At 36.7% G+C, this 13,501-nt stretch overlaps 1 protein-coding gene across 1 annotated transcript in view; it reads left to right on the top strand.

Moving 5' to 3' along the window:
• The window catches only part of ARAP2 (ArfGAP with RhoGAP domain, ankyrin repeat and PH domain 2), a 258,101-nt gene that overhangs the window by 232,636 nt on the left and 11,964 nt on the right, over positions 1–13,501 (top strand). The window contains exons 28-31 of the mRNA XM_019526331.1: positions 5,426–5,565; positions 8,068–8,150; positions 10,575–10,610; positions 11,152–11,215. Coding sequence (XP_019381876.1) covers positions 5,426–5,565; positions 8,068–8,150; positions 10,575–10,610; positions 11,152–11,215 — 323 coding nt within the window. The remainder of the gene's footprint in view (positions 1–5,425; positions 5,566–8,067; positions 8,151–10,574; positions 10,611–11,151; positions 11,216–13,501) is intronic.

Below are 13,501 nucleotides of genomic sequence, written 5' to 3'. Positions count from 1 at the left end.
ATAAGGTATTAAAATCCATTATGCTCAAAACACAATTGTAATAATGAATTTGAATCCTGTTGGTGGAAAAGGAATAGGTGTAATCTATATTTGTTATGCATGCAATTATGATAATTTATTTCATCTTAATATGGGGGATTTAAGTTGCTTTTGATTCCCACTACTATTATAACTATATATTATATATATTATACTATTCTAAACTCCATTTAGATCAGAAGGGAAAGGATTGAATCTCCATTACTTCCTGAAACTGTAATGGAATGATTCTCTGCTCTCTGTGATTGTGGTGAGAGTAGGCTGGAGGTCTTGAAATTTATTTGTATACAGTTTAGTAAGGTCCATAGTAAGGCAATCATAACCAGAAATGACCAAGTGCTAATGGCAAGAAGGTAGAAAAAATCCACCAGCCCACCACATTCCAGTGCTCCACATAGGAATGAGACCTCCCCACTCCCACCCTGGGAAGCCTGTACCACCCACAACTGACCCGAATCCACTGACGGCACCACCCTAGCCCCATCTGTGGCCAGTGCACACGGCACTGCTGCTACAGCTGCCCAGGTATTGCTCAGCTCCCGCTGCCTCTAGTGACAGTGACAACTCCTCCTGCTCTGCTCAAAGGGGGGAAGCTCCAGCTCTAGCTTCCAACCACCTTCATCCATGTCACCCACCCATAGGTGGCTGCTTATGCTCATCATGCCAGGCAGGAGGAGTGGGTGGAAGGTGGCTGGGAGCTGCAGCTCCATTTGGTAGGGCAGAAGCTGCCTGGCTGCAACTTCACTCCTGCTTGGAGCAAGAGCAGGGGGAGCTGAGCATTTCCTAGGTGGCTGCAGCAGCAGTGCTTATGTGCTGGCTGGGGCCAGAGTGAGTGTGGTGCCATTGGCCGGTGTGGGGCGGGTGTGGGTTGGAGCATATCTAGGTTCCCACTTCTTTCTTAGACATTAAGTGTTAGGGCCTATGAGTCAGAACTAGGAATAATACCTGTAATGTTTTTGTGCCATATTTTGAGCAATCAATTACTCATGTAAAAGAATGTATCAACACAAAGTATTTGATAGTTCTGATTATAATTTTATTGTAGGAGTCATTAGTTCCTAATTATGCTTCACTGTGTAATTTGATGATCCTTTTAAGCAAATGACTCTTGAACTTTAATTAGATCTCTGTTGTGTTGCTGACTTTCACACACTGATGAAAGTATGATTTCTCTTTAGATTTCTGTGAAGGAATATTTCAGATTTTGTTTCCTTTACTTTTATAGTCAAGTTGCACAAGCACCCATGTCATGAGTTTGCCTCTGAGGCCCCAGAACTCCTGCACCTATCTCCTTGACAGCTGGCAGGTTCTTTGGCTGCAGCAGGGGCTACCATCCCTGCAGCATTCAGCCTGCTGTGCCTTAACACACACAGTGTCACCCATATCATGAGTTTTACTTGTCCTCAGCTTGAGGTGCAGTTCCCCTGAAGCCCCTGCACTTATCTCCTTGAAACTTGGCAGGCTTTATGGTCTCTGCAGGGGCCACCGCCCCTGCAGTTTTCAGCCTGCTGCACCTTAACACACACAGGGTCATCTATGTCACAAGTTTTGCCTGTCAGCAGCTTGAGGTGCAGTTCCCCGCAAACCCCTGCACTGATCTTCTTGAAACATGGCAGGATTCATGGCCTGACCAGGGGCTACCACCCCAAAGTGGTGTAACACATACATGTGATGTGAGTTTTGCTTTCAAGAATTTGGGGTGCAGTTCTCCCCCAAACCCCTGCACCGATCCTCTTGAAGCTTGGCAGGCTTCACACTCACAGCAGAGGCTACCACCCCTGTAAGTTTCATACAAATCAGACAAAAAACAACAAAGTTATAGATATTTCCCTGATTTCCCCATTACACCCTATGGCTGGATCTCTGAGGCAGCTCTGAAGCTTTGGAACTGCTTCAGCCAGATTAAAGTGAAAACCTGGTCCGGAGCTCCGGATCAGATCCCTGGCATCCGAAGTGGCCACTTCTGAAGCCAGATCAAATAGTGTAAGCTAGGAAAAAGAGCATGCATAAAAACGTGACAGATTTTACAGCTGGTGGAATTTTAGGACAATGGAAATATTAGCACTTTTTAATTCTATGTAACACTCTCACTGGAGTTACTGTAAAGCCTGGAATGTAGGAGCAAAACTACTTTTTTCTCTTGGCTGCTGTCTTCTTTGAGCAGTTAACTTTACCTATTGGTCACCCCAAATTAAAGCTAAAATATAATTTAATACTTCCAGATGCTGCTGGGTTCTGTGCCCTTCAGTAGGCATTATGACAGATGCAAATAGCAATAGCTACAGTTAATTCTTGCTTTCCTATTCTAAATCCCACTCCATTCTTTTTTTTTCTTTGTCAAATAAATAAATTCCATCTGGATCAGTATTTTCAATAAGCCATTTAAATTTAGCATGGTAATTGTAATAATTTGCAACAAGAAGTGTTTGCCACTTAAGCCAAAAAGTCTTTGTTCAAAGTTAGAAAAAAAGATCATTGAACTTTGACATTTGTCGTCTTTCTCTACAGTTTAAAACAAACCTATACTTCTTCTTTAAAAAAAGAAAATACTAACCAAAATCCCAACACTTTATTTATTTCTGTTTTGTCAAAAAGAATGACATCCTAACGGCCATATTATTCTCAGATTACTGAAAACCTAGTGTTTACAAAAGAAAAAATTTAAAATATTTAATTTATATGTTAAAAACTCAAAGTTTTTGAAAGAAAATGAATTGTTTCCAAAGCAATAATTTATGTCACTGCTCGTTTTGAAGAACTTTTATTTTTTTAGCATAAAAATTAAGATACATTTTTTACTTACTCTAGAACAAGTTGACAGTTCCTTCTAGTACTAACATGACAGAAAAATCAATGGCCATTGATTGCTATTCAAAAGTTTTTTCAGGGAAGTGAAAAAACAAACTTTGGAAATGTACTGCACCTTCATTCTTATGAAAGATCTTTAGTCTCTCCATGTCCAAGTAGAAATACGTTGGTCATATAGCATAGCTTGAATTGCTTATGCCTGTATTGCCCGCTTTTTGTAGATAAATATATTTTAGCCTTCTGTGTTTCAGTAACATCTTCCACCAAAGATACAGGCAGCCCCCACTTACTGCTTTTTTGTTTAGCATTATTTCGCTTTAGCGCTCATTTTACATTGATACCCGATTCCACTTAGCACTCAGCAAGTTTCCCTATAATGCTTATGGGTATCGAGCAGGCAGCATTGGCAGCACAGAGCCTCATCACTATCTTGCTTTGTCAAAAACTTTCATGCTCTGTACTTGTGTCACCGTCTTGCTTCATCTTTTGAACTCAGTATTGAAATCAATCTTCATGAGTCAGAAACATGCAACCAGCTCTGTGACTGCAAGTGCTGAGAAAAAATGGCACAGAAGCGTAACACTGGAGCTTAAACTGGATGTCCTGAAGCAAATTGAAGCAGGGGAATGCCAGAATGAGTTCTGTGGAGTGTAGAATTTGGCTGGGTCAACTGTTAAGACCATATTGAAAAGTAAAGACAAAATAAAAGAATATGGTAGGGTTGTAACTTCTTTGAATGCTTTGAAACTCAGTAGGAGTAGGGGTCCAATTATGTCAGAAATGGAGAGGCTGTTAAGTGTATGGATAGAGGATACAACTCAGTGTCATATGCTCTTGAGTATGCTGCTTATTCAGAAGAAAGCCAAGAGTCTGTATGATGATTTTAAAAAAAATTTGCCTGAGGGGTCTGCTTCTGAGCCTTTTATTGCAAGTAAGGGGTTGTTTGAAAGATTTAAGAGGCGCAGCAACTTGCTTAACTATTCTGTTCAGAGGGAGGCTGCTGGTGCTGACACCCAAGCAGCTTCCAGTTATAGAAATACACTTGTGGAAATCATTGAGGGAGGGGGGTTATATGCCCAACAAGTCTTCAATGCTGATGAGACAAGCCTCTTCTGAAAGAGGATGCCTTCTAGGACTTACATTTCGAGGGAGGAGAAGCCAATGCCAGGTTTTAAGGTTTCCAAGGATCTACTTAGTTTCTTGTTTGGTGGTAAGGGTGCAGGGAATTTTAAACTGAAAACATTGCTTGTATACCACTCAGAAAATCCCAGGGCTCTAAAGAGGCATCTTAAAAGCAGTCTGCCAGTCATTTGGAAGTCTAACAAGAAGGCCTGGGTGATGAAGTCAATTTTTCATAGTTGGTTCAGGGATTATTTTTGTCCTGCAGTTGAGAAATGCATAATATTACATAAGGAAAACATTCTCCCAGGGAGTCAGGGCTACAGATGGAGAGAGTGCTCCAACCTAAAAGAATTGGAAGGACTATAATATCTGCAAGGCAATAGATAATATTTCACGTGCCTGGGATGAAGTTGCTTCTAAAACAATGAAAGGTATCTGGTGAAGCTTTGGGAAGACTGTCCAGGATTCCCAAGAGTTTGAGGAATCAGTGGTAACAATTCAGGACAATACCATTGATCTTGGAAGGAAAATTGGATTTGATTAACTTGAATAAGAGGACATTCAGGAGTTGATTGATTCCAACAGGGAGGAATTGATCAATGAGGACCTCATTCAAATAGAATAACAGGGAAGCCATGAAGAGGAGGAAGATGCTAAAGAAGATGTTCAGCTAGCCAGGGCCTTAACCGGCAAAGGCATGACTGAAGCTTTCAAATGTCTTGAAACTTTTCTTTCCTACTTTGATAAGAATGACCCCAACATGCAGTGCAGTTCTTCATTTGCAAGGAGTTAACAATGAAGTCAATTGTTACCGGCTGCTTTACAAATAAAAGAAGAAGCCGAAGTGCAGCTATCAATCTTGTCCTTCTTTAGGAAGTGCACAACTCCTGCTTCAGCCCCTGAAGCCACCCCTCCAAAAAATCCTCAGCCAAGCACTTCAAAATCCCCTGAAACTGTCACTAACCCTGACAGCCCTGATTCTGAGTGCTGAAGAAAGCCCAAAGAGCAAAAAGTGAAAGTGAATTTGCGTATATACTTAATTACTTTATTTTGTAATTTTATACATTATTTCAAAGTTCAAGGTGTTAAATAAAGCATTTACATACATTTAGATGTTTGAATATAGGGATTTCATAGTTCTAGTGAGGATTTAAGTGATTTTATAGTATGAATGGGGGGCCCTGGAAGCAAATTATATTTATTTACATTTATTCCCATGGGAAAATTGGTTTCACTTAACGCTATTTCGCTTAGCACTCATTTTTTCCGTAACCAATTAAGAGTGCTAAACAGGGGTTGCCTGCATATTTAGAACACATTTTACAATGACAGAATTGAGAACAATCACATTTTGGTTGTAGTGGGTTGATATACAATAATAATAGGGTCATTTAAAATTCAGTAATGATTAGTATATAAAAATTCTCTGAGTAAATTCTTTTCACTGTCTTGACAGAGAGTGATGTAAAGGGAAGTGTGAAGGCAGGCTATCTGAAGTACAAAGAAGAATCATCAAAGCTACTCTCTGGAAGTAAATTTCAAGACCGTTATTTTGTTTTACGAGAGAGAAATCTACTCCTTTACAAGGATATGAAGGTATAAGCACTAACTTAGACTTTTCTTTGCTTATAAAGATGAGCAGAATGTGACAGGAAAATCAGTAATTCTATTACATTTGTCTATCACAATTTAGGGATTTTAAAGACAGAGCTTTTAGATCTGTTAATAAAGTTTATAATCAATGAGGAAATAAAAGCTTCCCTTTAAATATTTGTTTTCCTAAAATTACATTTAAAAAGTAAGAATAGTTTATATCATAAGTATATATTTTAAAGATCTTATATTTTATAGATAGAGCTGTGGTCCAAGTATTTTCTGAGTTTAGAAAACTTATTGTGGTCTGCCTGAAGATCTTGTGGCTTTAAAAAGAATGGTGTCCAGATTTTTGTGTCATTATGAAAAAGATGGTAAAAATAGAATTTTTTATTCCATTGATACAACCTTCTCTACCCCTAGCCCATAATTCTAAAGCTATCATTCAACTTGTCAATAGTAAAGAAAAGTGAACCTGTATTACTGGGGGGAGGCCAAATCCTGGAAAGAATCTTATTTAGTGATCAACCTTTACTCATATGAGTGAACTCAATGGGACCAAGTTAAATATATGTTGAGAGCTTTGCTGGGTTGATCCTTAAGAGCTCAGGGCCTAGTTGTTTGCAGGATATTTTTGAATGGATACAGTTTATACAAAATTGTAAAATAAAATAATGTAGTATACAGTATGTGTGAGTTATTTTATTTCAGTCCAATTTTGTTAGCTTCTGGTAAACACTATCTTTTAAAGACAGTATTATTCATTTGGATCAATGCTATTTTTCTCTGTACAGCATATATATGCATGCTGATCTTCCTTATGGTACTCAAAGGACCATATTGTTCCTTAGAGAAGAGTTTATGCTTTAGTAGTTACTATAAGATTATAGTGAAAGAAATGTGTTTTTTTTATGAGACCGTAGATATATTTCTTAATTAGAATGACCTCAGGATGTCAAAAGTAGTGTCTAATTATTTAGTACTAAAAACTAAAATTAGCACATATGTGAGAATAAATTAATGCTCCTAAACCTTAATTAGCACCTTAACAAGAGTTTATGATAGAAGTAGTGTGAATTGCCTTAAACCTTATTTTTCCAGCTGCTAAACTATTCTGTTTCACAAGGTTTCAAAATGTTTCTAAACTCAGGTGAAGTTTTTATGTGTTGGGGTTTTTTTTAAAAAGAGAAGTGCTATATTGACTTCTGCTTTATGGAGTTCTGAAAGCAAACTTGAACTCATTTTTATTTGTGTGTCATTTAACAGTTGTCCTCATGCCTATAGTTATTATAATTCATTTTTAAGCCATATTTAGGAAAGAGTAGTTGAAGGAATTGATATTACAGATGGAGACCTGCATTTAAGATAAGCATATGTGCTAATTGGATATAATTTTAAAATGCTCATTAACAACAAATTTCGCTGAGATTTTTTAAGAAGAGAAATCACTCCACAGAATGCTAATTTAAAGTTTTATTTCAGTCTTAATGTATCCAAAAAGAAAAAAAATTATCATGAATAATTCATATTACATGTATTCACATTACATTCATTTACAGTATTATACCAATTTCCTGAAAGTATCATATTATATGAATATGCTGTCATTAAAAAATTCACATACACATGAGACACAGATGAGACACACACACACACACAGATAAGACATCGTTTTGTCTCTAGGAACAGGATTTGAAAACTGTACTCTAATGGAACAGGTTCAGAAATGTATTTTATCCAGGTACCTTTTTGCTGATGCAGCAATATACTTAGCTGTCATATTGGGATTCTGAATTTAGAAAGAAATAAGCTCCAAGATTCCCTGTTGTTTAGCTGATGATGGCAACAAGCCAATGCCTGCTGTCTTTTAAGATGTGTTTGCCTATATGTGAAGAATATCACTTTGCTCATATATGGAAAAAATATAGAACTTTCTATACCTTTTTATACATTTTTCTGTGTGCGCGCAAAGAACTGGTTTCCTCAAAATCAGACTGTTTTATTTTTACTCCTCTAGGTTAAGGTTAGAGAGACTTTAAAATTTTGTGAGGTAGAAGTTGAGGCCCTGAATCAACACATTCTTATGCTTAACCTTAAGCGCTAACACTTAGCATGCACTCAAGTGCTTTGATGAAGGGAAACCTGAAAGTGGTCAGCTACAAACATTAATATTACTCTTACGTGAATGAGGCGTTCACATGCGACTCACTTTCTTCTAGTAGAGAATTCCTAAAGTTCATTTCATTCTCCTAGCCCCAAGTGGGCACTGCCAGACCTGATGAATATTATTTTACTACATTTATTCAGGTGGTTGATCATTTTCCCCCCTAAAGATAGTGATTTGGTATCACTTTTTAATGGAAGAAAAAATAAAAATACATGAAAAGCCTGAAAATGAAAAGTCTACAGAGGACTGGTAAAACAAATTGTTGGATGTTATTGAAGATCACTCTTTTATTTTGTTTATTTCTGATGTGGTAATTAGAATCTTGTGTTCATTCACAGAGTAACAAACCTGAAAAAGTGTTGTCTCTTAATTCAGTGAAAGTCTATCTTGGAGTGAAAAAGAAAATGAAGCCACCAACAAAGTAAGAATTGAAAAGAAAATGAGTTATGCATTGTGTATAAAGGTACAATGAAATGGAAATATAAAACATTTGTAGGATGGAGTCAAAAAAGCAATTGGAACTTGCCCCTATCCTGAATTAAATTAAACTACCTAATATTAGTTTTTGTGTTGCTATCTGTGGTGCTGTATTCCATGTTAACTCTTCTGTGCTGGGAAATTACTTTATTGATTGGGTTTTGTTAATCTTAAGTGTATTATTTCTGCTAAATGTTTTCCTTACTAGTTCAATTGCTCTTGAAGCATGTATGCTTCATTCTAGCATTGAGCCAAACTTTAATATGCAAAGACTAGACTAATTATGAACTTCAGTGTCAGCCTGAAGACCTTCAGTAGAGGATTTCATATTGCTGTGATGATTATTAGTGCCTAAGAACATAAATGGAACTCCTGACCAAGCTTTTCTACTGCATAGTTGACCTGGGCTCTTATCAGGCTTTTCCATCCAGCCTCAGGTAATCATCTGACCTAGGTGTAGAGGTGCTGTAAACCTTGACTAGCCTATACAGTTCAGAGTATAGATGTAACCTATGCTGAAAATTTAATTTGGGCTGTAGATCTCCTATTTAGTAGTGCTGATGAAAGCAAAATCATTGATATGCTAATAGTCATCTAGTGCCCTTCACGCAATGCCTCCCAAAGGACAGACAAGTTCTCTTTCAGTTGATGTTATTCACTAAGTATCTCAGCACGAAGAACTATGTGATATTTATGGCCCTAGAAACATGTAGGCAGGTACAGATTAAAATCAAGGACATAGTAATGCTGGTTTGGCTTTGTTGTAGATAAATTCTGATCTAGGGTAGGTCAGCCTGGGTGCCCAGCAGCAGATGCTAGGTACTTCAGTTAATTCCCAGTGAGGAAACAAAGTGAGGTGCTGCAGATTGGTCTTTTCCTCAGGAGCACAGGAATACGTCCATACCCTGCAAATGAGATCTGGGTCAGAACAAGGGACTAAAGTTGGCAGAAGTGACAGACCATTTCTCCTTTCCTTTTTTCTCCCTTTCTTTTTGCCTTTCCTGTTTCTCTTTTCCTATTACCTTTCTGGCTCATTTGCAAGCTTTCAGCTCCTTAACCCTCTCTCACCATCACAAAATGTCATGATGCAATGTTTTAAATTATACTCAGCCCATCCTAAAAATCAAGTCCCCATCACTGCCTGTCCCCACAGACTTCATGTCCATTCTACTCCTATCAGAAACAGACTAGAATAGCATTAAATCCTGGGGATGGAAATGACCTCAACAATCCTCTAGTATATCTCCTTGGTCAAATGGAAGTTCTTCCGTTGCTCAGTTTGTGGAAGTGAAGAGACTTTTATGCTCCTCTTCTGTGCTCTCAGTGTATACCTGACCTTTTTGACCAGTGTGACAGAGTATTTCCCTCCACTGAGCACATCATGGGTGCAGTTTCTAGTGGATCCCACCACCTGGCTTGCCTGCTTTGTATCTCATTTGTCTGAGCTGAGATCATCAGGGCTGTCCACCCCAGCCTTGGCTTCCAGCAGGCTGAGTCATTTGAAGTGCCTCTCTGGGAAGCACCCAACTATGAACCTGGGCCTAGGTATGTCCAGTTTAATCTTAACCTTTCAACTAAGGTTCTATAACATCATTCATGAAAGTTATTTAACACTTCTCTTGAAAATAATGTCAGACGACCACCTCTTATTCTTGGATATATTCCATGCTTATACACATATGTAATGCACGTATGCATGCACACCTGCACATAGACACACCTGTGCATGCGTATGTCCGCTCACACAATACATATGAGAATATAATGAGATGGTGTATATTTTACACATGCACAAGTGACATAATATATATACACATGCGAACACGTGTGCATGCAGACACACACATGTATAAGTATAATCATAGTTTTTCACATCATTGCCAAAAATGTGTTTATTTTTTTAATTGTGGTAGCAGTGGAACCTACATAATTAAGATCAAATATGCTGTATAAGATAAGTTCAGTCGAGTTGCAGAGAAGTAGCAATTATGATAATCTGACCTGCAGAACTTTGTTGCTGTTTTGATAATCTATAAGATGAACAAAACTAGATGGAGTGTTTGAAACCAAATTGTTTTCAGGTATGCTAATTGGAAGGTCTTGTAGCTACTTGTAAAGAGAGCATAATTGTTATAGAATGCACTAAGAACACACTGGATCTTACAGTGCCATTTTAACTGAGTCTCCTTTGCAGGTTTGCCCTGAATATTGTTTGTTTGTTTGTTTGTTTATTGCAATAATTTGAATTGCAAGCATCATGTAAAATGATTTGGCTTATTAAATATTAGCAAATTCCTGAATTTACTATTATTTTGTTCTCTCATATATCCCTGGTTTCTGGAAAATAAAATATATTTGTTTTTTTAAGATGGGGTCTTACAGTATATTCTGAAAAGCACCACTGGTAAGTAATCAAAACCATAAGAACACCATGCCAATTTAATGTAAGCTGTTTTTTAAAACCCTATATTTTAAAACATAATATGTGTAAGGTGTGTGGTAATGCATGTTGTTACAAAAGTATTGACAGATTTGTTTTAGAAGCTTTTAGATGGAAGTATGTTCTTTCTTTAAGGCTTTAAAACAGGAAAACATCTAAACATGGGTTTAAAACTATAATTTGAAAATCCATGATACATTTGCATACTTAATGTTAAACTCATGCTTATATTCTTTATGGAATAGGGGTGGCATGTTGCACGACAATCTAATTATGTTGTTCTATCTTTTATTGTATATATTTTGTATAACTAAATGTTTACTCTTTACACTGTACATTATATTGATTTAAATAATTATATAAAATATGTTGAGTATATAACAATGATATACATAATAACAGGAAATAAAATTGTGTAGTAATGTTAAATTGGAAACCACAGTCACAATGAGAAACTTTTCTATTCTTTTCTTCATGTTAACTGTGTTGTATATTGTATTTATAGGTGCCTGTGTTGTGATGGACAGGATGCACAAATGGAGTGGCTTACCAGCATGTTCAGTGCGCAGGTACTACTTCAGTCACACATAGGAGATGGATTTTTCTTTGAAAAAATATATATTTTATATTTATTATTCTGAGATTTTGACCAGTAGTTTCTACTTAAATACAAGCATTGAATAAGTTGTGTGTGCATTATGTATAGTACCAAAAAGGATAAATCTAAGAAGTTACTGGATATCAGAAGTTGCAGGAAAATGCATCTAGTTTATGGATGGCTTTCTACTAGTACTGAAATAAAAAAATGGCTCTTGTTCTTTACTTAAATTCTAGCCTTTGAAAAGTATCATTTTACTGGGTTTTTCTTTGCTCCAGAAACAATAGATTAAAAAGTCGGATTGCTTGCCGATAATTAGCAGGAATAGGTAGAATCCTGACTGCACTGAGGATAGGATTTTGCCCATTAACTCTAGATTGACTAGAAGAACATATATGCTATTGCTTCTTGTGATGGTAAGATCATCCAGACTCACCAAAGAGCTGCCAAGTGGCAGTTTGGAATTATTCCAGCAGTCATTGTAAAGACTCATTGATTTCAGTGAGTTTTGGAATATGTTCTTACAGTTTTCCAAAGACTGCTGTGGAATATGTACAAAGAGATATGATTCTGAAGACAGCATCAAGTCTAGAATTTACTGTAGTAAATATACTTGAATTGTTAAACTTTTATGTTGTTTTAGTGTTTAAATGCTCACTATTCATGCCGAATAATAGTTGCTGCATCTTTATTTAACATTTTATTACAATTCAATATGTGTAGTCATCCTGCTTGTGTACTGAGCACAGAATAAGGAACAATCACGAGACTCACAATATAGAGCTCCATATCATAAAACTAAGAGAGCTAAATTGTGGTATTAAGAACATAACAAGTATTGCTGAAGCAACAGGACTTTTCAAAATGGTTTTATTCTGCTTTGACAGAAGTAATTGTTACAGTTCAAATAGAAACAGTCACCAATCCTAAAATACATCTCAGAAAGATAACATAAATATCACAATGAAGGAATATCAAATCAGACTGAAAGAGCAGAACAGAAGTATTGAAATGAATAGGTGCATAGGTTATTTGTTATAGGTTGTTTAAAAATAACTCATCAAAAGCTTGGTATCTCTGTTCAAATCCTGTTGACATAAGTTCATAAGAAAGATTGTCTATTACAACTTTGACTAGCAAATATGGAGCAAAATGTGTTCTAGAAACCTAGCATCCAGACTGAGCAAAACAATTTCTCAGGGGTTTTTTAAACAAATTTGTATATTCTTGTTACTTTTTAAATTTTCATGTATTCTAAAAACTGGTGTACTCTGAAAATTGCCTCTCATTACTCACAATGTGTACAACAAATAAGGTAATAAACCTAGTAGGCTGTTTTAGACATTTTCAGTTTAGCATTCTTGTAGTTAGCAGTGGTCATAGCCTTATGAATGAATTTTGCCATGAAATGCTAATGAGATGCAACACATGTATTTTTTTCATGTTAACACATGGGTTCAAATGCTTTTTGCATTGGCAATCAATATTATTTGTACCATGCCAGCACTTGCCACAGGAATGAAACTAATCTTTATCACCTCTGTCTATAAATCAACAAAAAATGTGAAGGTGTGTTTAGCTGGGTTTTGTCATACTGAGCCAGCATTTTAGTTATGACCATCATTAGAACTTTTGTGCTTTCAGTTCTTATACCACATCCATTGCCATGCTACCTGAACAGTTCCCCATCCCTGCCATAAACAAGAGAAGGTGTACTGTTGAGTGCCCATATGCAGAAATCTATTAAGTTCTGGCATGTTGCTACCAATATGAAATGATTGTTAAGGTCTACACTTTGGGAAGTCAGTGATAGCTTAGCAAACTTTAAACAAGCTACCAGTGCCTAGGCACAGATTATCACTGTCAAGGTCCATCACAACTAACATTTCTTTGGTGGGGAGTTTTCATAATACATTTCTTAGATATGCCATGAAATGTAAGAACCGTTTGTTTAAAGGACATACGGATGTGGGATCATTACAAAATGCCTTATTTTTATTATTGGATTAAGACATACTGTATTTACTCAAACCTAAGATGACCCTGAATTTAAGAACCTTTCCTCCAATAATTAGATTTGATATATGGAAAATTTATGAATTGGTTATAATTTTTCAGGTGTAGAATCTAATTATTGGAAAATTGTCTTGAATTAGTTTCTCCCCAGTCTCTGTCTCTTTTTCTCCTCTATTCCTTACAGTCTCTGCCTCTACCTTCCCTCCCCACCTTACTATGAGATGGTGCTTGGACTCTGTTC

Source organism: Gavialis gangeticus, unplaced genomic scaffold (genome assembly GCF_001723915.1).
Source record: "Gavialis gangeticus isolate Ggan-Ray unplaced genomic scaffold, GavGan_comp1, whole genome shotgun sequence".
In the NCBI taxonomy this organism is placed as follows: Eukaryota; Metazoa; Chordata; order Crocodylia; family Gavialidae; genus Gavialis; species Gavialis gangeticus.
Note: the sequence above shows the minus strand (reverse complement) of the source record. Positions and strands in the feature narration are given on the sequence as shown.